A 23,978-nucleotide genomic window follows, 5' to 3' on the forward strand; every position below is an offset into this window, starting at 1 on the left:
AGAAATCCTCCCTTTCCTTATCATTCATAAACAGCATGAATTTAAGATTTATTTACACCCTGGGAAGTGAAGCGAGCTGACACCCTACAAGACACATGCAGGGATTCTGAGCATCTGGTACTAGTCTGCATCACAGTTTGCTGCTGAAAACACATCAGAGTCTCAGGTTGTGTTTTTAAAGAATAAATAGAAAACAAATCAACAGGGTTAGAAGTGTAGAGCAGTAGGCAGGGCTGAACTGTTGCTGGTGTGTGCTTGCAGTTCCCATCACAGGACTTGGAAGAGGAACTCGGGTGCGGCTCACACCAAACTCCTCTCTCAGGCCTGGCCTAAGGCAGGAGGGATCTGCTTGAGCTGGCTGCACAGGCTTTTGTAAAAGGTTTCAATTTTCAGAAATCTGATGCCATAATTTTCATTTGGGTGTTTTCCACTGGTTACATGATAAGAAATCGTCAGCTCAGTGAAACTTGGAAAACATTTTTCAGAAAGTGGAGTCTTATTTTCTCTTAGACTAAAGCTAATTGTTTAATAGGAGTAAATAAGGACTTAGGCCAGGTTCTGAACCAGAAAGCACGGTATGAACCTTTTAAACTTACTGAACTACCAACTTTACTATATATTTTTTTTTTCCTTTTTTTAAATGGATGTGTATTTAGTGGAACACTAGCTGGAAATAAAATTTCAAGTTTTCTAAACTGAGTGAAAGTAGCACAGCAAAATATTTCTGAAACTGAACTTCAAATCAATGGTTTATTGAATCCCTGCCTCATATTAACTTCAGGGGCTCTTTGGAAGGGGGTGCTTTGGCATCTTTGTGCAGGTGAAAAAGGCCAAACTTCTGTGAGGACTAATGAAAGAGTGTGTCTGTCTTCCAGGTGCAATACTTCTTCAAGATCCTGGATAACTAACAGTTCAGAAAGTATGGAAGCCGGACTGGGGCATTTGGACGAGAGTGATCACGCATGTGAGGAATGTGTTCATTCTTTTATTGTCCGTTGTTTTAACCTGACTGATACAAGATCAACAAGAGCACTGTACTCCTGGCAATTATTACATATGTTAGAACATGGATCTGCACTGTAGACAACATTTAACACCAGTCTATGGGGTACTGCATTGCTTTTTATAAAGTTCAAAATAAAGATTTATTTTCAAACAAGTGACTTTGGTTTATTTCATACATTACACTTTTTCTTGCAGAAAAAAATAAAATTGTACAACTGCATAAATATAAAATCCTTCCACCATGAAAATGGTTAAAACATTCATAAAGACACAGCACCAGCATGTGATGCCTCCAGAGAAAGGAAAGGAAAAAAAAAGAAAGAAAGAAAATGCACAAGCAAATGAGCCCTGCCCCTTGGCAGAGCATGCAGGCCTGGGTCTCAGACAGCTTCAGAGCTCGCTGGAGGACAAGGCAAGGAGGTCAAGATGGCGTTCGCTATGAAGCACAGCACAACCCATCACCTTCTTGTGTTTTTCTGTAGTGTCATGTAAAATGTAAAGGGCAGTTCCCCATGACAGCCCACCCCCAGCCCCAGGGGGAAAAAATCAAGACCTAACATCACAGGAAAAGACTATGGAGTGTGTTAAAAATGCTCACTGATGGGCCATTATCCTTGAAAGAGCCAAACTGAGAAAAAAAAGTACCATGCCAGTTTTATTCCCATTGAATATTTACACCTTGGACAGTAACCTTGCTCACATAAAGTAGAAAACAGATATGATAAAACATGGCTTGAAAAACGACCAGAGTATGCACCTACAGTACTGTACACTAAATAAAATACACAAGGCAGCAACACTCAGGGGCCAGAAACACTGCTACTACAGGTCAGTCACGGAATCATAATTTACAGTAAAAATGGGCACGTCCCAAGGCTCAATTTTTATTTTTCTTTTGTCATTTACAGTAGAATAAATATTTTGTTGCTATTGCTACACTTTAAATTTACATTCTAACCTATTAAATGCAGAAAGCTAGTGTAAAGCATATAGATTAAGTGTAGGTCCCATACGTATGACAGTTTGTTCAAGACTAGTAGGTTTTGTTTTGTATCTTTTTTAACTTATTAAATGGCTAGAGGGAAAGATTTGTGCTTGTGATCAGCTCTTAACTTCAATTTTTACATCAAAGCGTCCCTGAAAACGGTCTTTCTCACTGTACCCAATGTTCTCCCCATATGCCTTACACTCAATGCGAATCTCAGTGTCCAAGGTGAGGTTGGTGAACTGCACGGCCAACAGGGGCTGCAGGTACCTGGGCTGCAGGAGCTTGCCGTAGTAGGGATAATACTGCAGAGGAAAGCCAGCGTAGCCGCCCAGGCCAAAATACTCCACGTTCCCGATTTTATCCTTATCTTCGTCTCGCTAAAAACCAGAGTGAAAGGAGAGCTGAATGGTTCACATCACGGATCTCCACTTTACAAATGAGATTCTCAACCCCACCAAACAGTGTGCAGACTTCTGCTAGAGGGAAACCAGCCACCCTCCACACGTCTAGCTCAGACCTGGCTCAGAAGAATGGAACACAAAGCAGGAGAAGACACTGGTGGGGGCTCTGATGCCACAGGAAGAATGTATATTCAGTGTGATCCATAGGGGCCTTGAGAGACTGTCACAAAAGGAGCTATTCTCATTGTGCAAATGGGGAAACCAAGGTAAATACCAAGTAAGTAGTTCTCAAAGCCTGCACAGTCTCCTGGAAATGAGAGGTCAACAGTGAAAAATGTCCTGGCCTTGTCCCACCAATACTACTCCCAGTGACACTGTCTCCAAAGGTGTATCTATTTATCTCTGATTTCTTACACCCGCCGTTTCTTTTCTTGGTGCCAACATAAAACAATTTAAAAAATAATATGAAATTTTATTAATAATAATAAAAGGGAATTCTCTTTTATTCTAAACATCCTAAAATTCTATCTCTAAACAATTCATCAGGTATCTAGCCGGACAATGTGATGTCTGTTACTTTAATCTTTGAAATTTTTTAAAGAGAAGCCCATACTACCAATTGTTAGGTGACACTATTCACTGAAGAAGAAAAAAATAAAAGACAGTCCCACATTTTAAACAGAGAGCACTTCTACATTCAGAAGAAAATTACTGAACACAGTGGCAGATTTCAGAAACGAATTGAGCGTGTTCACGTCACTCAGTACTGCCATCAGTTTCTGTCAGAGCAGAAGACCGCTCATACAGAAGGGACAGTTCTGTACATTAGTAAGGAATTAATGACATGATGCTATTTTTTGTTGTGGGAGTTAAGTTCTCAATTCTATAAACCAGTATTCCAGTGGACTAAATTCAGTTATCTGAATTTCTTATACCAATGGAGAAAAGTACACATGGTTTTATTCTTGTTGTACTTTTCTGTCCTTGTGGGAAGTTTACCCAGTATAATTACAACTCGAATTCCTGAGACTGACATTCAAAAGCAATGTTTCTTGTTTCCTATATTAAAATGTTACCTCTAACTAAAAACAATCTCATCCACCCCCTTCCCTGACCCAAACCCACCACCCTCGAGTGACCCACGTGTCCTTACTTTGCCAGTGCACTGAACAGGCAGCACATTTGGATTATACTTCATCACTGGGTAACTCTCCAGGGACTCGTTCTTGGGAGGCTAAAAATAAAACCCACTTTGGTCAGTAAGAATTTTTTTTTTAAATTTCTAAAATATAAAACTGGTTTGCAGGCCAAATAAATATGCATTGTCACAATAAGTCAAGTGAAATAATAAAACACATCAGGATAGTAAAATGAATGACCCCTCCTGACCAATCTCAGAAAAGTCTCAAGTTTGTTGAAATGAAAGTGAACTAACTGCCCAAGTCCTGTGGGCCCACAATCAGGCTGTAATGCAGCCAGTGCTGAATGGAACTTCAACAGTCACTGGAGGACAGGGAAACATAAGAGCCAACCCAAAAACAATGCTCACAGTTTGCCAGGACACGGGAAAGGTGACTGACACTTGTTTTCACACAGCCTGGGCTTTCCTCTGCGCCACAGAAAACAAGACCTCTGCAAGCAGGCTTTCCTTTTCCACGCTCATCCCCAGGGCTGGGGAGGCTGCCACCAAAGGAGTGCTCCCTACTAACTCGTTAACAAAGTCTGGTATGTCAAACAGCTGGAGAGCACACTACCCTAAACAAAGGGGTGCTGGGAAGGGGTGCGGCCTGATGGTGCTGCCACAGTGAACCTCTAGAGCTTCCGAGCTATATCCCTGGCTTGACTGCTCCTCAGGAAAGTGTGATGAGCACACTGCTGAAGACAGTCACCTGCTTGCTTCTAGTCTGATTAGACAGAATAGATGGTTCTGTACACCAGTAAGGAATCAACAACATGATGCTACTCTTTGTTGTGGAAGTTAAGAAAATGATGATCTAGATTAGAGTCTTTTGAAACTTCCTGCCATCAATATATTTATCTTTAAAAACTGGGATAAAATGCTTATTGATCAAAGAAGATACCAGAATCTACTCTCAGAAGCTGAGGAAACAGGCACACCAAGTGAGATGCTGGAGTCCTGCCACCACTAACAAAGGTGATCCTGACAGCATCAGGGCAGGGCCCTGGAGGGAGTGATAAGTCAGGGGGCGATGTACGACCAAGCAGAGACCGGACATGCTGGGTACGACGGGGGTGGGGGTGCTCCTCCCTGACAGGCACTCCGGCCAGGGGGACGGATCACAGCAAGCCCAGCTTTGCCTCTGCAAGCACCACTCGATGTCTTGAGGACTCCACAGAGATGAGCTGTAGTCACCTGTGGCCACACCACACCAATGCCTTTCATGTTCATTGCTAACTAGCAATGATCCTAGAGCACTGCCTAGCAATGTGAACATCAAATACAAGTATGCTATAATGGTCCCCACCACTCTTCTTCTGTCATATCTTTGTATAAGTGAAAAGAGGATCAAAATTCTGTGGCAAAATACACTAATGCCTGCAGGAGCTCCGCCAGCCAGCCAGCCAGCCAGCCAGCCAGCCGCTTAGCCACGTCTGTCTCTGGTGGTAATAAGAGAGCTTTGGTGCATCCTTCAGTTAATAAAACTTCTCATCTCTACGCTGATTTTCTTTTGAAAATATTATTCATGGGTAGCAAGCACTGTGGAAATAAACTAACAGCATTCAGTAGGAGATTACTGAACAAAAGGGCAGATTTCAGAAATGAAATGAGCGTGTTCACGTCACTCAGTACTGCAGTCACTTCTGTCAGAGCTGGAAACTGGTCAAGTAGGCAACGCTCATGACAGGAGGGACACCTGCTAGAAACCACTTAGAAGAGAGAGGACAGCCCTGTTTCGTTCATAATCTGGGGGAAGAGTTTTCATGTATAGAAACTGTCATCGGGATACTTAGCAGAAATATTAAGGAAAGGGCTACAGGGCTCACTTCAAAATCTGGCTTTGCCACTCAATTTCTGTAACTAGAAAATGAGATTCACACTTTCACTTCAGGAGTTTCAGGGCAGATACAAAACTTTTTGGTGTTGCTCTATGATTGGGGTTTCAACTGAATATATTTTAAAACGCCCTTACTTTGGTTATCTTTTCACATCAATTAAGTCTTTATCTCAATTCCATAATTTAAAATATCCCCACTTGCCTTTGGCTTGAAGCCCAGAACTCGGTTGAGCTTTATGATGATGCAGGGCTTGCCATCTTTGTAGCCGTAAGTGTCATCCTCGAGTCCAGAGCAATTTCCCAGCCATTCAAGTCGGAATCTGCAGACCTTTCGCTCTCCTCGTTCATGGTTATATTCTCCTCGTTCTTTGGGTTCGCTGGGAACACCTAAAAAACAAACATCATTTTGATATTATACCAGCAATTCCCTAAGCACCACGGAAAAACGAGGAGAACCTTGTTCCTAGTCTCAATTTCCTGCTCTAAGGCGGTGCTCCTCTTCATATCATGCACAGCCAGTAGAGCAGAGATCTCCAGCAGCCTTCTCTCCTTTCACCAAGCCTAAGAAGATGTGCTACCAAAGGTGAGAGCTGTCACTAGGCTCACTGCAAAGCCTCATGGCACCTGTGCTTGATGATCAGCCCCTATCTGGTCTCTGGCAGTATTTCCCTGCCTCTAAATCTAGGATTACGCAGCTATTTTAGAAGACAGAAAGGAAACTGGAGCATCCTTCATGAGCAGTGTCGTTCATACAGGTCAACGTTGGTTTAGCTCAATAGCAGGGACGTTACAAGAATTGTCACTCATTTTTGGAACTGATAGTTTTCAGTCAGAATTTCCTAGTTTTTGGTCAGAATTATCCCTAATTAGCATGTTAAATAGTCAAAGGAAATAGCTCATCTCCTCATCTGTAGTGCTCAGCTGCCTAAGATGCATTTCACTACTGATCCCAAATAGGATCTTAAGTGTACCCTGACCACAGTCCCTCCTTCGTCCATCAGTGGGTCCTAACTCACTACACCAAACAGTCATGGTGGCCAGACAAGGCCCTGTGCTCTCTTCAGTAAGTAGAACTTTCGGGGAAGATTTGGAGAACACAACTACACATCTCTGTGGACACAAGAATTAAAACTGTCATTGTCATCTTTGGATCTATATCATAAAAGGCAGTGGTGTCTAGGAGTAGGTTTAAAGAACATCTTTCAGATGCAGGAAATAGTAATATTTGAAGTTACACTGTCTCTTCTGTTGCAGCCTCCAGCTTAAAAAAAAGAAAAAAGCATCTTCTCAATATGGCAAGAGTTTAGTTTCTAATTATTTCAGAAGTATTCCTCATCCAGAAAGTAACGAATAGAAATGGGAAATTAGAATTAGCGAGAAAGAAAACCAACCACAAACATCTACAGTCAATCTACTTACTGCCACAGTCTTCAAAAATCATGTCGTCCTTCTGGGCCGCATCTTTGTACTTCTCCAGGAACCTCATCATGTTCAGCATGTAGGCCTCATAACTCTTGGGATCGTTAGGGCGAAAGGAAATTTCAGTCTTTTGGAGCTGAGGAATCTGTGTTAATCCTGGACCAGGTGGAGAGTCAGAAAGAGACAGGTTCCTCGTGAGAAGCCAAGGTAATGGAAAGCTGACTTTCCCTGAACATGTACACTTGCCACCTACACCTGGCTAAAAGCAGTGGGTTGAATTTTTGCCTCCCTGGGAAATTGCTTCTCTGGCACTTAGTGTAATAATGAAGAGTAATATCACATATCAAGCAACTTCCTGCCTGTCGCTCCACAGTAGGCACCATGTACACTTTATGAATGACAATACCAATTGCACCTAAAGGCTACGCAGTAGTTGGCTTGAGATCACAGCCCGTGGGACCAGAATTCCAACCCAGGTGTGCAGTGCTCCAAAGCCTGCTTTTCCTCTAGGACCCTTGGGTGCACATTTTAGCTAGTAAGGTGCAAAACAAAGCTGTGAGCACCAAGGTCTTCTGTACATTCCAACTCCACATTGACACTGCTCCGCAGGCTCTTATGACCTCACATGGATCTTTTAATCTGAACTGGGGTTTCTGGGGTATATGTGCAATTACCAACCCAGGTCTGAGCACATTAGTACCAGGCAAGGTAAAATTTGAAGTCTGTGTGCCTAGGGTTTGCACACTCTGTGCCTCCCACCATGCCTGGCAGGTCAGGAGAGCACCCACATCATTCCCCCAAATACTGGTGAAATACGTGGCCTCACAGGCACCACACCATGCCTGTCCATTCAAAGCACAAAATTCAAGAATCTTTTAATGAACATGAATACGTCCTGAAGAATCCTAGTTTGCTGCTCTTGGAAACTCAAATCTACAAGTGGCAATAGGGACACAGATGTGAAGACAGTGACATCATCAAGGTGGAGGTGGTGACTGCAGTAATTAAAACCTAGCAGCACCATCTGCAGGGCTTGAGAACCAGGCTTCAGCAGCCATGGCACCAAGTGGCTGTTATTTCTTTTTAGTGACTAAGGATGGCTCCGAATTTCACAAGTGGCTCCGTGGTGAGGGGGCTCTGTGAGCACACCTTTCCAAGGACACGACGTCCTAGGAGACTGGAAGAGCTGCAACAGAGAGAAGGATCGTGAGGGTGAAGATCTGGGCAGAAGAGAGCCCAAGGCCAAGACTTCAGAAGTGACATAAGAACCATGGCGAGAAGGATGAGGTGGGATCTGAAGAACACGGGAGCACAGCTATGACAGGGACAGAAGGGAGGCCCAGGGGAGGAGCAGCATCTGCTCAGGAAAGCTCTTCTTTTTACAATGAAGAAGTTCACCACAATTGAACCTTTTGTTGGTATAGATCCTAAGCGATCTCTCTACATTAAATTAGGAAACTGCACTGTGATCATGCACAGTGCAAAGAACCGTGCACTTAGGATGACAGGTACCTGCAACAGTAAAGCCACCAGAGGGGTCCCCTGCACCAATACAAAGCAGTGCAGCAAGCAGGCTCCCTGTGGAATGGGGAAGGCAGCTGGGGAGGGTCATTCCTGGCTTGAGTCAAGCTGACTCACCTGGGCCTGGGGGACGGGCAGGGCAACCCCAAGCCAGAGGCTCACTAGAACTCAGGAATGTGCAGTGTTCCTAGAATAGCCCTCAGGTCTAGAGAAAACAGACACACCTGAGAGGCTATGGAAGAGACAGAGGCAAGTGCCTTGGCATCCGTCAGGCTGAAATGTCCTTCCACAAGACCTGTGTGCCAGGGCCAAGCAGCACTGCAGACGCAGGAAGAGGAGGCAGCAATGGCCAGCCAGCGGGGTGACACGTAGGTCAGGTAAGGAGACCCAGAGTCTGAACCAGAGGAGCTCCCTGGGGAGGGGGGGGGGGGGCGGGCAAGAACTGCAGCTGGCTCACAGAAGAAACAGTGTGACCAGTGACAAAGATGCACCCTGTGGCCCAGCAGCAGTGACTGATGTAGCAAACACCAAATTGCTTACAAAATGTAAGCAAGATCAGCATGAAATGTGGAGTGTCTCACTCAACAGATGCAAAGAGGAGAGGGGGCCTGGAAGGCCCCACGAGAGTGAACGTGGGGGAACTGACTGCAAAGCCCTGTCCTGTCTCGGCCACTTCCACTGCCCACCCAGGGGTCTGCCTCTCATGTGCTGGTTGCCTCTGTATTCTCTCTTTCAGGGGCCAAAGTGCCATTTCCTTGATATGTGTCTGAACAGTGAGGCTACTTCCCAGATTCTCCCACAGAAAAAAAAGGACAGGAAGCAGGTGGGATTGTGCAGAAGCTTCCCTCGCTCACCATGCCAAGCCCAGGTCTCCACAATGAAGAGACCAGGTGACGTGTCAGACCCCAAAGTCAGCTCCCCTCAGTCAGTACGAGTGTGTTTTTCAGGAGCCTTAGAGCTGAGGTCTATGCTGAGTTTGTGTTTACCCAGACACCTGTGCCAGCCTTTCCTATTAACAAGCACCTCTGTTAGCAATCACCTGAGGTCTGATTTGGGAAATGGTATTCTATGCAGTGATAGCACTGGCCCAGACTGCTGCACAATTTGGCTCATATCTCCCTAGGAGAGGCAAATAGGAAATACAGAAAACACACAGTGGTCTCACACCGATTTATACCTGGAAGCTCAACTCCTTCTGTAAGCACAGCTCATGGCCCAGGCCCATGGAGTCTGCATGTTACCACAGGAGAGAATGCAGACTAAGGCCAACTTGGAGAATCTTGACTGCACTCTCTACCGAGAAGCATCAAAAACTGACAAATCCAAAATACAGGGGCTGAAATGGTCAGTTAAACACTGAGTCTTAGGACCCCTACAACCTGCCCAGCTGGTCAGATTGTAGAGGTATCTTGTCCTTTCCATTTTAAGTGATAGAAGTCTTTGGCAGAAGGAGCTAAGGAATGACAGCAAAGTCCCAGGAAGCTCAGCCAGGCTTACTCTCTGCTGTAAGGTCAAGGATTGTCCGGAGGGGTCTCAGAAGGTGGTGACCAACATAAGCCTTAGTGCTCATCCTTTTAAGATACCCAACTTCTGATTCAAATGTTTCCAGAAAAGATGTACAAATAATTTGGATTTAGGTCACACAGCTCCTGCAGCCACACGCTCACTAGGAACAGGTGTACTACCTGCACACACAAACAGTCAGGAGGCCAACCCAGCTCGGGGCCCTGCCTTGGCTCTTCTGCAGATATGCTTTTTTTGGGGGGGGCCTCCCTGTCTTTTCAGCTGTGTAGCATGGGATTTTCTCACCCTAGAAACTACCAGAAGTAAGTCCCCTGGACTATTCTGACCTGGACAGTCTCAATTAGGAGACTTCTCTGATGAGATCTCCAAACCCTGAGGGAAATTCCTCTTCTCAAAAGCAATTTCTCTAAAGCAATCAGATACTCGTAAGAGCAGGTAAAGGACTTTTGAATGATCCAAACCTGCCAAATCATTTACTCCACTTTTATCAGACCACTGACAAGAAATAGAAAGAAACAGGACTGGACTTGGCAACTTTATTATTTGCAGTCCACATTCAAATTCCCCAGCTGTAATGCTTCCCAAGGACGCACAAGTCCCACCTATGGACTGGAATTCTCACCTGTTGTCTTCGCACTAGATGGGACACTTTAGGCCTATCCCTTCTCCATTGCTCGTTCCTTAAAGATATAGTAATACTGAGAACAATGATGACCTTTGTTTGCAGTTAACTCGCAGAAGCCAGAGATAGCAGAACACCCAATCACTGGCTTGTGGTTTCAAATTATAGCCCAGAAGACAGACGTGTAAGCATTTGCTTCCCCCGTACCTGAACTCGAGTTTACCAGTTAACGTTAAACTGGCTGAGCTCTTCACGCTGCACCACTCTGGACCATAGGAGTATTTGCCTTCAGCTACACACCACTGTTTAATCAAGTCCCCTGAAAGGACTCAAATAGTAATGTGAGTGGGTGAAACTTTAATATTTGGTTTTCAGTGAGTAGTTCAACTTTGCAAAAGATATGGATGTTTTAAAAAAGAGCCCTGCAGCTCCATACTTTCTTTTTGGAGATATACACCAGAGTCACTTCCATACCACTCCCAGGCACCAAGTCTGCCCATCTCATGCGAAACAAAGAAGGAATGCATTCCTCACCATTGTTCCAGTGGGTGTCCCCAGCAAACGGACAAACGAGGGGGAGAGGGGGAAAGGCAGCCAGGTGCTGTGCCACACCCCTTGAACCCCAGTGGCTTAGGAGGCTGAGGCAGGAGTTTAGAAAATTTGACACCAGCACTGGTGACTTAGCAACCAGGCTGGGGACGCAGCTCAGTGGTAGAGTACCCCTGGGTTCAATCCCAGTGCCACAGAGGGAGACACAAAAGAGGTTTTCCATTAAGAAGTATTTTGTTTCCAGTTAAGTTTATAATGTGGCAAGGTTATAATTTCTCTACTTGTGAGTCTAAAGTATTTAAACTAGAATGTAGCCATTTTAACCTTGTAGCAGTTAGCTCAAACAAATCCCAAAGCACAGCTGCTGGTAACTGTCATTTAATACATCTGATGAATCACTAGCCAAGTACTCTAAATAGGTATCATTTTCCACAGAAATCTCCAAGAGGCTACCATATGACTAAGCGGGCCCAGGAAGCAGAGAGATGCTTTTAAATGTAACCACACATACAATGCATCCTTATCACAGTCTCCTATGCATTCCAAGTTGGAAAGTGATTTCCAACTAAAAAAAACAACTGTGGGGTGCTGTGTGACTTTACACACCCAGCCTTAAACGGCAGCACTCAGTAGGAACTAAGATATTTCTAGATTGTTTCTTATTTTTATTTCACATTATAGCTGTGTGGTCCTAGTTCAATTTACCTAACAGAAAACAAAGGGCACAGGAAAAAGGCCACTCAGTGTTCTCCTCGGTGTTCTCTGGAAACTAGTTGACTTTGACTCTCCTTGGGCCTCAGGGTCAGCCCATGACTCAGGGTGGGATCGGCCAGGAATAAGCCTTCTGCCTGCAGACAGGGGTATTTCTAAGCTCCTCCTAGACACCCAGTCTTCTGTAAGGTCCTGGATGAACGGCTCAGTTGCTCCCTACGGTCTACTGAGGTGTTCAACAGCCCCGGGTGGGCAGAAATCTTTCCTCCGCCTAAGCCAAATGCTACACATTGGCTGAAGGCCTTCTCCAATCAAGAATTACCCTTTATCACCAGTCTTTTCCCTTCAGTTGTATATTAATTTTTTAGGCAAGCAGAGAAAAAAAGTATTTAGTTGGAATGATTTTTAAAAGCAGATACAATTCCACAGGAGCATTATGTTTGACATTGTGTACAGCTCATATTTGTGACTGTTCCCAGGACAAGAAAGAGAAAAAAAGACAAATCCTAGCATTTTATACTAATGATGCTTTTTTGTTCAAGGTCAAAGAACAAGAACACATGGTATATTTGACTTGTCTAAATATAAAACATAATACTAAGTAACTAACATCCTGAAGGACACTGCATTATGTACGTGACATCTGATGAGGCCTATCCGGGCATGTGTGTGGGAAAAGACATGCTTTCCTGTTTGAAGCCACTGGATAATACATCCAGTTCATTTCCCAGCTTCTCTCCAGTCTGTCTGCATTGAGTGAGCCCATACTCCTCAGTTCCTAGGGCGGACCACTGAACCAACTGTCCCACCTAAAGGTCTGAGGCCAACACTCTTCCACTACCACCTTCCACACTGCAGCCCTGCTTGGATTAGTGCCATCAAAAATCCCTAAGTGAAGCTTCAGGCTCCAGCGCTGTCTTCCGCCAGCACTCACCCCCACAGGCTGGTACCTGGTCCTACTTGTCAGCAGTCTCGGCTGTACTTACTCATCTTCAAATGAGTTCAGAGTGGGACCCATTTTTCTGTAACTCTAAGAACATTTTTAGGTTAATCATTAGGCTTCTGCACACCCAAGAGTTGACTTACAAGCTGTAGCCTTAGCTTTAGAAAGAAATAGCTACATGGGTAGGTAAGTTGTCGAAGGTAGAGTTCCCGGCCGTGAGCCCTTTACCAAACCACAGGCTGGGTAGTAACTTCTAGAAACCATCATCAATGCCACCTCATCCAATCTCCAGGGACAGGCTGCAGGATCATGTGGGGGCAGGAAGGGAGGAGAGGGAAAGCAAGAGCAGTTGATCTGCATATGTATTAGAGGAGAGATCATAAACCAACAGATTCTAGTTAGAGCAGAAAAAAAAAAGAGTAGAAAAACACCTTATCACACTCTGAAATAACAATTCCTTCAAAGTCTAAGGAGACCAAATAGTTCTAATTTCCCCTTGGAAATCTTAGGTGAGAGAAATAATACAGTGTGATGTAGCTTGAAAACAAAAAATAAGTTTTTCTGAGACTGACATAATGACTTCTCAGGAATTCTACTTAAGCATGCTAAGATTTCACTGTGACCACTTCTACCTTAATGGCTTTTCAGATTAGATGTCTTCCTTTCACAAACAAGATGAAATCGACACTGCTGATAGTGCACAGTGGTCTGCAGGTCTGCATCCTCCCTCCTCTCCTGCCCCATTCTGATACCAACAAGCCAAGAATATGACTCTTGCAAAAGGAGTTCTGTCAGCAGGGAGCCATCTTTATAAAGAGCAAAACAAAAGGTCACCCACAACCTGAAGAGGAAGAACAGGAGGGTACATTCACACCTACTCCAGGAAGCAAGCCACCTGGGAACCTCCCTGTACCCAGGATTGACACATAGTGACCTTCAGTTCATTGTGCAGTAGCAAAGCCAAGTGACCTTGGTGGGGGAAGGGCAGTAGTGGGTAGGAAGGAGAGACCTTTCTATTACACCAGCGTTAGGAGTAGCAGGGCCAGCAGGGTCAACAGGACAGGGCTTGGTGCGCGTGAGTGTGTGGGAGAAACTGGGTGTCTGTGCACGTGCATGCTCAGCCTTCTCTGCACAGCTAAGAAGAGCACCCATCCCCAGACCCAAATGCATTAGCAGACTGAGGGAGACGCTGCCATCACTATGGCAGGGCACTCCTGAGCGATCCGCCTGTGGACGGGAGGGTGGCAGCTGTGCAGGTGTCGGTGGGTAAAAGAAGACTACAGAGCCACTGCAAAGTCAGATTCTCTCCAATCCTTTAAAAATGATTTTTATATACATTTTTTCTTTCTTTCTTTTTTTTTTTTTTTTTGGTACTGGGAATTGAACTGGGGCACTCAACCACTGAGCCACATTGCCAGCCCTTTTTATTTTATGAGCAGGGCCTCACTAAATTGCTGAAGCTGGTTTTGAACTTGTCACTTCCTGCCTTGCCTCCAGAGTCACTGGGATTTAAGGCATGCGGCACCACCATGCCCAGCTAAAACGTGTTTCTTAACCCAGCGCCTTCCAAACTCCTCAGAGAAAGCTAAGGTTCTACTGACTTCCTGAAAATTTAAGTGAGCAAAGAAATCCCTGCCATATCACAACTCACAGCTTGGGCAAGCTACTGAGAAAAGCAGCCATCACAGCCATACATTCCTTGACACCAGTAAGTGTTCCTCCATAAATTACTAGTTGCCTTACATATATCACCTCATTATTCACACAGGGTATTGCTCCCATTTTACAGATGAGAAAAACTGAGGCTTGCTGAGCTATAAAGTATTTGAGTGGTGGAGATATCCGGCTCCAACTGCTGTTCCTTCTTAGGTCACAGTGACCATGGACCTATATGCAACGGGGCTTAGGATTTCAGGGGCTGCTTTGGCATTTAGGATAGACAACATGAAATTACCAATCATCAACCATTTTTGAGCTACAAAAATAGCAACATAGTATGTCTCAACATCTCAGCTGAGACTATAGCTTTATGCCTTCCAGGGGGAGTATGCAGTTCTGTTCAACATCCCACATTGGTGAGACCTTTAAGGAATGTCACATGCATTAACAGCCATCATTGCTTAGGGCCGAGAAACTGGATATGTTACCCATTTTTCCTGAAACTTCACTTGCATTTTGTAGTGTAGTCTTTTCTCTGTGATTTGCAGGTTTGGCCTATCAGTGTGTCCAGTGTTACAGACACAGAGACCCACCAGCACTGCACAATGGTCACTGCTTAATTTGGCCACCACCACACATGCTATTTGGAAGACATCTAATTACAAGGTATCCTAGTGTGGAGAGGACACTCGACACCCAGTTGGGACAAGTCTGTTTTCATGCCTCACATTCAGCAGATAACAGCATTAGCTCATCCTTGAAGCCTTTCCCACTTCCTAGGTACATCCGACTTAAGAGTTTTCTCTCATTAACCATTACAAAAATGGAAGTTTAGAGACATGAAATTGAAGCCAAAAAAATTGTCAGGATATTCTTCCACATATTTGTTCAGTCTACACATTTAAGGAATTGCTGTCGCCTCTCCAAAATACAAATTTTTAAAATCTTTTCTGAATGGTACCAAGAGGAGAGTCCAGTAAAAGTCCCTTAGACATGCAGGGCCTTCAGTGACCCTTTGAAGGCGGCACTTCTTGGCAGCCAGTGCTCCCCAGCCCTCCTTGAAGGTTACCATTATTTTCAAATAAATGTCATGTCCCTTGTAGAGAGACAGGAAAACCCCACAGGGCAAGTGGGCAGGAGAACTTGGTCTAGACTCTCCTGATAAGGATATGAGTAAAGAAAAGGAGAGAGAAATAAGTTACTAAGACAAAGAACAAGAGACAACAGGGGAAATGGAGACCCAAGACTTTCCTGGGACTCAGACCAAAGGACAAGAACACATATTTCCCAGATGAGCAACCAACACTGCTTTGGAGAAGTGAGGGTTTGTCAGTGCATCCAACTGCTGCAGGCACACTAAATATAGGTACCAGGAACATGTCTTTTAGGCAGGGTGCTGGAAGGAAGAGGGAGGCAGGCAGGGAGACAGCGGGCTGGAAGACCTCACATGGTCAAGTCAAGGTCATTTGCAAATCCTCACAAGGTCAGATGCTCTGGCTATTTGTTTTCGAAGGTGAAATTTCCTTCTTTAGCAAAGAGCATGGAGAAAACTGTTTATCAAAGACTCCAAAATCTATATAGTCAAGGAATTTTTTTTTTAATCTGGGAAATAAAAGAAATTGCTTGGCTTTGTGGTCATCTTTGACTTCAAGTTCAAGAATGATTATAAAATAGCATCATTGTGATTGAAGAATAAATAGCCTGTAAGGAGCAAAACCACAATAAAAGATGTACACAAATTTATGTCACTAATGCCATTGTAAGAATTCTAACAGGAGAGGGCATGAAGAGGCACCGTGCTTTGCTAGCACAGATGCCCTGTGAAACACGTCTATTTAAGACCCGCAGTTTCTCTGCACATTGGAAAGTCTGCTTGAGCCCTTCCTAGAAGCACGCCTGCAGCAGGACAGGTTAAGCGTTGTACAGACTCACCTAACGTGCTTTTCTTTTCCATCTCCCACCTAGCTTCATCTGGAAACACTCAAGGCTTTCTACAAAGTGGGGGACCATATGACTTAGCACCGTAGGACGACATGTGCCACCACCCCATTCCGAAGGTCTTCTTTCCCACACCAGGGAGGTGGACTGACAAGCCTGCGATGGGCAGCAGCACCTGATCTGGGCAGCTCAGTGCCATGCAGACAGCCTCAAGATTGTCACCTACATCGAGTGTTAGTAAGCCCTTGCCCAGGGAAAGCAAGGACGACAAGTCTTCACCACCTCCCAGAGCAACCTCAAGGTCATTTATATGCGAGAACCCGGAAGTTGTACAATGCCGCTTCTCTCTCTAGGTCCTTGGGACAGTGAGTTTTTGAAAGAGCGACACCGTAAATTCATGTTTACTGCTTCTTGCTGCCTTGTCCTGTCAGCCTCTGGCGTGGAGGCAGTGGGCCATCTATGGTGTGCAGTGACTGGTGTGGACACAGCTCAGCCTCACTGGCAGCACCCAGATCACACCAGGGGACTCATGTGACAGTCTGCAGTTTCTGTTACAATCTTTTGTTCACTTAAGCTGTTAGAGCTAATGGAGACAGTTAATTAAACTACAAAAAGGGTCCACAAAGCCAGTAAATAAAGCTCATTAAACAAATAGGCATAAATATTAAGAAGTGAAAATGACTTTCCTCAAGGTCAAACTGAAGTCAGTAGCAGGACAGACTGGACCCCTGAAGTCACTGCTCTTCCCTGTGAGTAGATGACCCATTTCAGGGCTTCAAGTCATCCCTAAAATAAGTTAGCTTTTTAAAACAGGAGCTGAAGTGCTTTTTCTAAAGGCTTTATCAGAATCATAGCCCCTCAAGAAAGAAAAAAGCCTGTGTTAGAGCTGGGAAGGCCCTAAAAGGACCCCACTAACCAAGCCCTTGAGGGTCGGGCATGGGAGACAGGTCCTTCAGGCCGACTTGCGCATGGCGGCACAGGGCTGGCCAGAGGCAGGCTGGGTGCGGGTGGACTCTTCACCCTCACGCCTGGGCTGTGGAAAGACATCGCCACCCCCGCAGCCCCGCCTGCACTGCGGGCAGGCAATCTGTCTGCAGCAGAGAGGAGCTCCTGTTTTTTTCTTTCCAGGCCTGGTGGAACACTGTCTTACAGAATAATGTTCAAAGGGTTTTTTAAAAAAAACAGATCCTAGTTGTGCGGGTTTACCTGGTGGGGCCACCCGGTCCTGGTACGTGGGCTTAAATTCACTGATGGTGAGCAGCATCACTTGGATGGTTCCAATGAAGATGCCGGCCAGGCAGCCATAGAATATCACGTAGAACAGAAGGATCTTAACTGCAGGGAGAACAGAGGGACACAAAAGGCTGTGATGGAGTCATGGCTCAGAACCAAAGCCTCACGCTCCCGGATGAGAGCAGCTTCCTTCCCGGCTCCCCTCCAGCCTGCTTCTCCAAAGCTGCCTTTTCCAACATTGGTAGAAGAGGAAGCTTATTCTCTGTTTAGAGGTTTTGGAGGTAGAGGAATGCTCAATTACAACCAAGATTCTGATGGGAAGTAATTTCATTCCCAAAGGAAAAAATATCATGAAGATCACCAATAAAAATCTAGCACTAAATTTGCATGCTTATGCAATGCATTTAAAATATGACAGTGTGCTCCCGTGGAGATACACTTTCTTTCCTTGCTTATCCCTTGACACTGAACATGACAATCCAGGCTCCTGCTCTTCCAAACACTCGACACCTGAGTTTTTATGCTGCAAGGAGGCTGGGCCAGCAATGCTCTCCTCTTCACTGCTTCTCCACCTTTGGTGTGTGTCACTGACTGAACACATGGTCTTTCTTTCAGGGGGACAAGACAAGGGAAAAAAGCAAACAATGGGAATCCTACAGTAAAAACTGCCAGCACATTTTATTTCATCTTCTGACACCAGAGCAATGACTGACTCGAAGAGCTCCATTTTCTTTTTCTCATAGTTAACGGGATACCAGAAGGAAGGCTGAACTCGCTGCCAAAGAAGAAAAAGGGGAAAAAAATAAAACCACATGAAGCCCACAGATGAGAACAAGGCTATCAGTTACTGGTTTACAAGGATTATCTCCCCGATTAGCCGCATGGTAACAGGCTGTACCGGGCATGGCAGGGCAGTCCTTTGCTAGCCAACCACTCCATGCGAATGCAGCAGTGAGAACAAACGCACTGCAAGGTTATCAAGTCAGAGGCATGCCTGACAGAGTCGCCCCGGCTACTTCTAACAAGGTCCAGATCTCATGCATAACATGGAGGGTCCTTGGGAACAAAACACAGAACAAAAGTGTTATTGAGAACAAGTGCACAGGGTGGGAGGGGCCGGGGGAGGGGACACGGAGGGTGGAAATCAGCCATGCGGCCCTCTCCATGCATTTAAAACTTTGCCATCAGGAAGAAAAAGTCCAGGCAATCCCACTACAGAACTATTAAAGCAAGGAAAACACACACAAAACCAAGCGGAAACGTTTAATCATAACCTTTCTCTCCTCTTGCAAAAAAAAAAAAAGAACAAGAAAACTAGGAAAAGACATAGCATAGACAAGGAAGAGGGCAGAGGCTGCATAAGGCAGAACCACAGCCGCCCGTGGCGCCCTCCCTCCCAGCAGGACAAGGGTTAAGCGCTGCCTTCTGTATCCAAGCAGTAGTAGGCAAATGGCAAGGCTGTGACGTCAAGAGATCTGGAAAAATTTTCCAGTGAATGCCCCTAAGAGGTGCAAGAGTTGGTCAGTCAGCCAGAGCTCCCAGCTTGCTTCAGATTCTTCCCCATTTCACTACCCTCCTAATCCCACCTTGAATTCCTTAGCTCAATCATATCTGCCTCTTCTGACTGCTCATCCCTGGACTCCAGATCCCCTGTTCTGACACAGAGCAAACTATGTGCCCCAGGTTACAATTTAAAATACAAATAGAGCACCAGAAAAACCAAGCCACTCAGAGGGCACACTGATCCAACTCATTCTGCCCACAGGACACCTCAAGAGAAGTGTAGAACTGTCCTCTTTCTGCTCTGAGATGTTACTTAGCAAAACCTGCTTAGTTATTGCTCTAAGGCCACTTGGTTAGAGGGGAGCATGTGGGCCCGACAGGGTCTATGCCATGAGCTCACCCAGACACAGGTCATCAGGGGACTGCTTAAAAAAAAAAAAAAAAAAAGGTTTGCTAAGCCCTGCCAACCAGCTGGGGTGGCACCGTGGGGTTAAGGGATACAGGTATTTTTCCCTTTTAAGCAATTTGCCTTCCTTTTTTAAAGAACAAGTAATAATAGAGGATTTTAGTTAGGGGGAAAAAACTGTATCCCTCAAAAAGTTACAGGCAGATGAAAAAAAAGGCACAGGACCAGTTCTACAAATAAAAACCCACTAATACCTCCATTAACCCAGCTAAAAGGTGGAAAGCACAAGTGATTTGCATGCTGTGATTTCTCCAGCAGGTGACAGGCTCGAGTCTCCTGCGTCCATCTTGGTGAAAATCTACCTATAAGCAAAACTGAGCCAAGGGCATCCTGCCCTCGTCCCAAGGGCATCCATGTTGGGCCCGGAGCTGGAAAGGGGCATTTTCTCTGCACAAGACTGCAATTGCTGTCACTTTCCCTGCCTAACAGAGGCTCTGTCCTTTCTTACAGTGCAAGAAAAGAGCTAACCTTTTTGCAAAACAAAAATTAGACTTTTAGCCCAGCACCTGCACCTTGGGAAGGAAAGACAAGATGTGACTGTCTGCATTCACACATCAGTGTACTCACACCTTGCTGGGTGGATTATCAAGACACAAATATTCTCTCTCTCTCTCTCTCTCTCACACACACACACACACACACACACACACTCTCTCTCTCTCTCTCTCATGGTGGTGCTACCATATTAAATGTCGGCTTAAAGAACTAGCTATTCCACACTGCCTTACCCTCTAAAGCAAATATTATTCTAAGAATCATGGAAAAATATATTTATGAAGAAGAAAATATACTAGAGGGCAAATTTCACAATATGCCTGGAGTCAGTGCAGCCCCTGGCCCTGTGATGGACAGCCGGTGAGACTACCAGAGAGAGGCTGCAGTTAGCCTGGGGAGGAGACCGCCCTCCGCAGTGCACCTCCCAGGCCTTAAGTTGCGAGGAGTTGCTAGGAGATGACCCTGGCTGGGAGCTGTTCACCCTAACACACTGCATGGTTCTTCAGGATTTCCCTTCCACATTAAAAAAAAAAAAAAACACATTTATGCCTGAGACACTACGACGATAAGCCCAGGAACAGTCTCCACAAAATAAACTAAAATATAAAAGGAAATAAGAAGCCATTACTTCAGTGAGCTGCATTTTGCATGGCTCAGGAACACCTGTGCTTCCCTGTTCTTCAGAATGAGGTTTCACCTTGACTAACCTTGAAGTATGATGCATTTTTAACCCTTCACTTTCAGTCAAGGCAGACTCACTGAAGGCTGTATTCTTTTTTCTTTACAAAAATCATATACTCCAGATTCTTCCATTTCAAAATGTCAGCCAAGTACTATTTCCCTGACTCATTCTCCTGCAGATTCCCACAGATCCTCCCGAACGAGAGCACTGCAACAGCCCCTTTCAGGGCTGCCTTAGTGACTGCAGTGGTGTGCAGAGGTGTTTGTGGTGGTGATGATGATGATGATGAAGACACCAGAGAAGGAGAAGGGAGCAGTGATGCTGCAGGGGGGTCCCTCCCTCCCTTCTGCAGTCACGACTCATACACGTACCTACAACTCTGCCCTTCAAAATGACCTTTCTAAAAAATTGACAGCCTTTGGGTGCAGAGAGGCAAAAACAAGTAAGGTATCTAATTTTCAATGGCTGGGGGAGGGGGTCCATCCAATGAAGCAACAGGCTGCACAAAATCCTGTAAGATGAGCTGTTTCTCCATTTGTGCCATGCATTTCTTACATTGACCCTTTACTGTAATCAAACCCAAGCTGCTGGTCTGCATCTGTCTGTACAGACCTTAAAAATCCCAGACTTTGCTATCTTTCCAGTCAAGGCTTAGACGCTCCTGACATGCAGATTACTGGGCCATTTCTGGCCTGTGCTGACTCTGGGAGAGGTCACGGGGAAAACCAGGGCTATGATCATGAAATACTGCGGTATGGATGGATTCTTCTTCCCCTCTCCATTCCCCTTCTTCCTAAGCATATATTTGGACTAGAAAAAAAAAAGGATGCTACAACATACAACTTCACCTGCATTAGATACGATTACATCATGATTTTCCTCTCAAACCCAAATCTCGTTTTCTTAAGGACTTGGGCTATGGCTCCGGGGAGAGGCATAGCCAGTCTCCGGAGCCTGACCATTCCCAGGAGGGAATGGCTCAAGCGATATCGGTAAGATGCACTACAAATTACCAAGACAAGATCGCGACATGTACATATAACCCTCTGCCTAGTCGGGACTCCGCATTTCTCACAGGATGACAAGCCCAGGCTGGCGTGATGAGAGGAGCACCTCCTACCCGATGCCTCTCCACCCTGGCCAGCACGGTGGGTGCGGAACTGTCCGCAGGGCCTGCGCAGGGGACGCGCCGCCCAGGGAAGACAAGGAGCTGAGGACGCGAGCTACAGATCCCGTACTTACACCAACTGCCACCGGTCCTGCCCAGAAACTCCTTCTTCTCCGAGTTCCAGATGAATTTCTTCCAGCTGCCCTCTTCCTTGGCTTTTCCGCGGGCCATGGTGGCGGGTCAGCCGCGCCGGAGGCTGCGGATGGGTGACTGCGGCGTGCGCCCTGGTGTCCTCTCCGGCTGCCACTCGGCGCCCGGGCCCGGCTCTCCGCAGGCTCGACGCGCCGCTGCCGCTGCGGCTCTCTGAGTGCTAGACGCGCGGTGGAGGAGCGGAGGCAGGAGCGGGAGGAGGGGAGGCGGCGGGGGCGGAGGAGGAGGGTGGGACGAGCGGCTGGGCGGCTCCGAGCCCGCACCTATGGGGGGCGCGCACCGCTCGCCGGCTCTCCGGTCCGCCACGCACTCCTCTCGCCCTTGGGGGCGCAGGGGCTTCACGAACCCGGTTGCCGCTCCCTCTGCCACTGGGGACGAGAGGGACCCCCGCCTCCTGTGACCTCTGCAGAGACAGTCAGGGGCAGGCGGAAGCCAATGGAAAGGGCGCACCGGCGGACTGCGGGAGCGGCACTAGCGCGCCGGCCACGAGCCGAGAAATTGGCTGCGGCGCACGCCCTACCTTTACTATATACCGCGCCTCCGCGGCCTGGGGCCCCGCCCACTGGCGGCCCGAGTGGCCAATCGTGGCGCGGAGGGGCGGGGCCTGAGTCTCGAAGGGGCGGGCGCCGGGCTGGCACAAAGGAGCAAGAAGGGGCCGGCTGGGGAGCGGGGGCGCGGAGAAAGGCGGAGGGAGCGAGAGGAGGGCTCTTGCGGCCGCGCAGCCCCCTCCCCGCTCCTGGCTGGGCGCTCACCGCCCTAGGTGGTGGAATAACCTGCACCTGAGTCGCTTGGAGCCCGGAGGATGCCGGGAACCCCGGGCCCACTGTGGTGACCCAGCCCTTCCTCCCGCCTGCTCTCACCCGCGCGCTCTCGGTCTCCCCTAACTGTAGGTCCACCTCTCCTAGGCCCTGGCTGTGTGGGGGAAGGTCACTCCGGGACGCCCGTGACTCTGCCCAGCTCCGCCCCGCCTGCCTCTCAGCTCTTGCACCTGCCGCCCCCTCGCGCTCCCTACCACTGCGGTCGCAGTTCCGGCCCGTCCCTCTCCTTCCAGGCCAACCCAGCCGGTAGCCCCAGTTCCTTACTCCTAGGCTGTGCTTCTTGTGGGCGGCCTGAACCACCTCGAGCAGGACAATTGCCAAACCCACTCAGGGCGGTAGCCTGGAGTGAGTCGTCCTATCGAAACCGGTTGTGGCTCAGGCCATCCTAGACCCCGGGGGACAATGTCTGCACGTGACTGGCCACCCAGGACTCTCCTCCTGCACGTGACCGGCCACCCAGGACTCTCCTGCCAGGTCGGTGGCTGGTATTCTAATTGGCATGCTTTCACTCCCCCTTAGGGGTGCCCCTTGGGGGTACCGACCTCTTTGCTGAGCTGTAAAATTTTTGGAGCCAAAGTGCATTTGGGAAAACCCAGGTCAAATGGCAGAGCGTTGCAGAGCAGCCCTGGGCATGGAGTACCCCTTCCCATCCTGTATCTGCAGTTGCTTAAAAGCCAAACTCCTGTTTCCATTCCCCTCCACTGAGCCTCTGAGCAGCTTCACACATCATTCTCAGGGCAGTGACACAGCAGAAAAATGAGGGATGCTTCTGCAGTCACTGCAGAGAAGCCCCATCCCAAGAGAGGAGCATGGCCCATCCTGGAAAGGGGGACTTCCCAGCCCCATATCAAGGATTTACCCAATACAGAGATGTTTGTTCAGGCCACCCAAGGTTGTCCCCAAGGTCAACCTTGCAGGCCTCTGGACAAGCTTGACAAAATGAGCTCTTTCTCACTCATCTTTCTCAAGGCCCACTTGGAAGACCTGAGCAAACTTGAAAATTCCTGAAATTCAGGGGAGAAGCACCCACCTACTCATACAACCCCAGAGGGGCTGCTGTGGGGCTCTGTCAAGGGTGACTGAGAATGGCCTGTTGGGAAAGGAAGCCATCCCCTACTTTGCCTCTGCAGTGTTTATGTTGGCAAAGCCCCAAGTTGTGGTTGGTT

General features: G+C 46.9%; 2 protein-coding genes and 1 long non-coding RNA gene across 8 annotated transcripts in view; 2 read left to right on the plus strand and 1 right to left on the minus strand.

Annotated features, from left to right (window-relative positions):
* Positions 1-1,159, plus strand: part of Nme7 (NME/NM23 family member 7) — a 181,594-nt gene extending 180,435 nt beyond the window's left edge. For all 5 annotated transcript variants that reach the window (XM_071600338.1, XM_027922839.3, XM_027922838.3 and 2 more), the window contains one exon: positions 876-1,159. In XM_071600338.1, the coding sequence (XP_071456439.1) occupies positions 876-908 (33 nt within the window). In that variant the 3' untranslated portion in view covers positions 909-1,159. The remainder of the gene's footprint in view (positions 1-875) is intronic.
* Atp1b1 (ATPase Na+/K+ transporting subunit beta 1) lies at positions 970-23,068 on the minus strand. Of its 2 annotated transcripts, XM_071600340.1 has the most exons (7): positions 23,007-23,068; positions 21,919-22,397; positions 17,504-17,632; positions 6,831-6,986; positions 5,614-5,798; positions 3,548-3,628; positions 970-2,370 (listed from the first exon to the last, which is right to left on the minus strand). In XM_071600340.1, exons 2-7 carry the CDS (start codon positions 22,013-22,015, stop codon positions 2,107-2,109), a joined length of 912 nt encoding a protein of 303 aa, XP_071456441.1. In that variant the 5' UTR covers positions 22,016-22,397; positions 23,007-23,068; the 3' UTR covers positions 970-2,106. The 2 variants fall into 2 exon arrangements, with proteins under 2 accessions (XP_071456441.1, XP_027778641.1); XM_027922840.2 differs by lacking the exon at positions 23,007-23,068 and having other exon boundaries at positions 21,919-22,526.
* LOC139701425 (uncharacterized) overlaps positions 22,636-23,978 on the plus strand; it is a 262,406-nt gene continuing 261,063 nt past the window's right edge. The window contains exon 1 of the long non-coding RNA XR_011704016.1: positions 22,636-23,286. This is a non-coding gene — a long non-coding RNA (uncharacterized lncRNA). The remainder of the gene's footprint in view (positions 23,287-23,978) is intronic.

The sequence above is a fragment of the Marmota flaviventris genome, chromosome 12 (genome assembly GCF_047511675.1).
Source record: "Marmota flaviventris isolate mMarFla1 chromosome 12, mMarFla1.hap1, whole genome shotgun sequence".
NCBI lineage: Eukaryota > Metazoa > Chordata > Mammalia > Rodentia > Sciuridae > Marmota > Marmota flaviventris.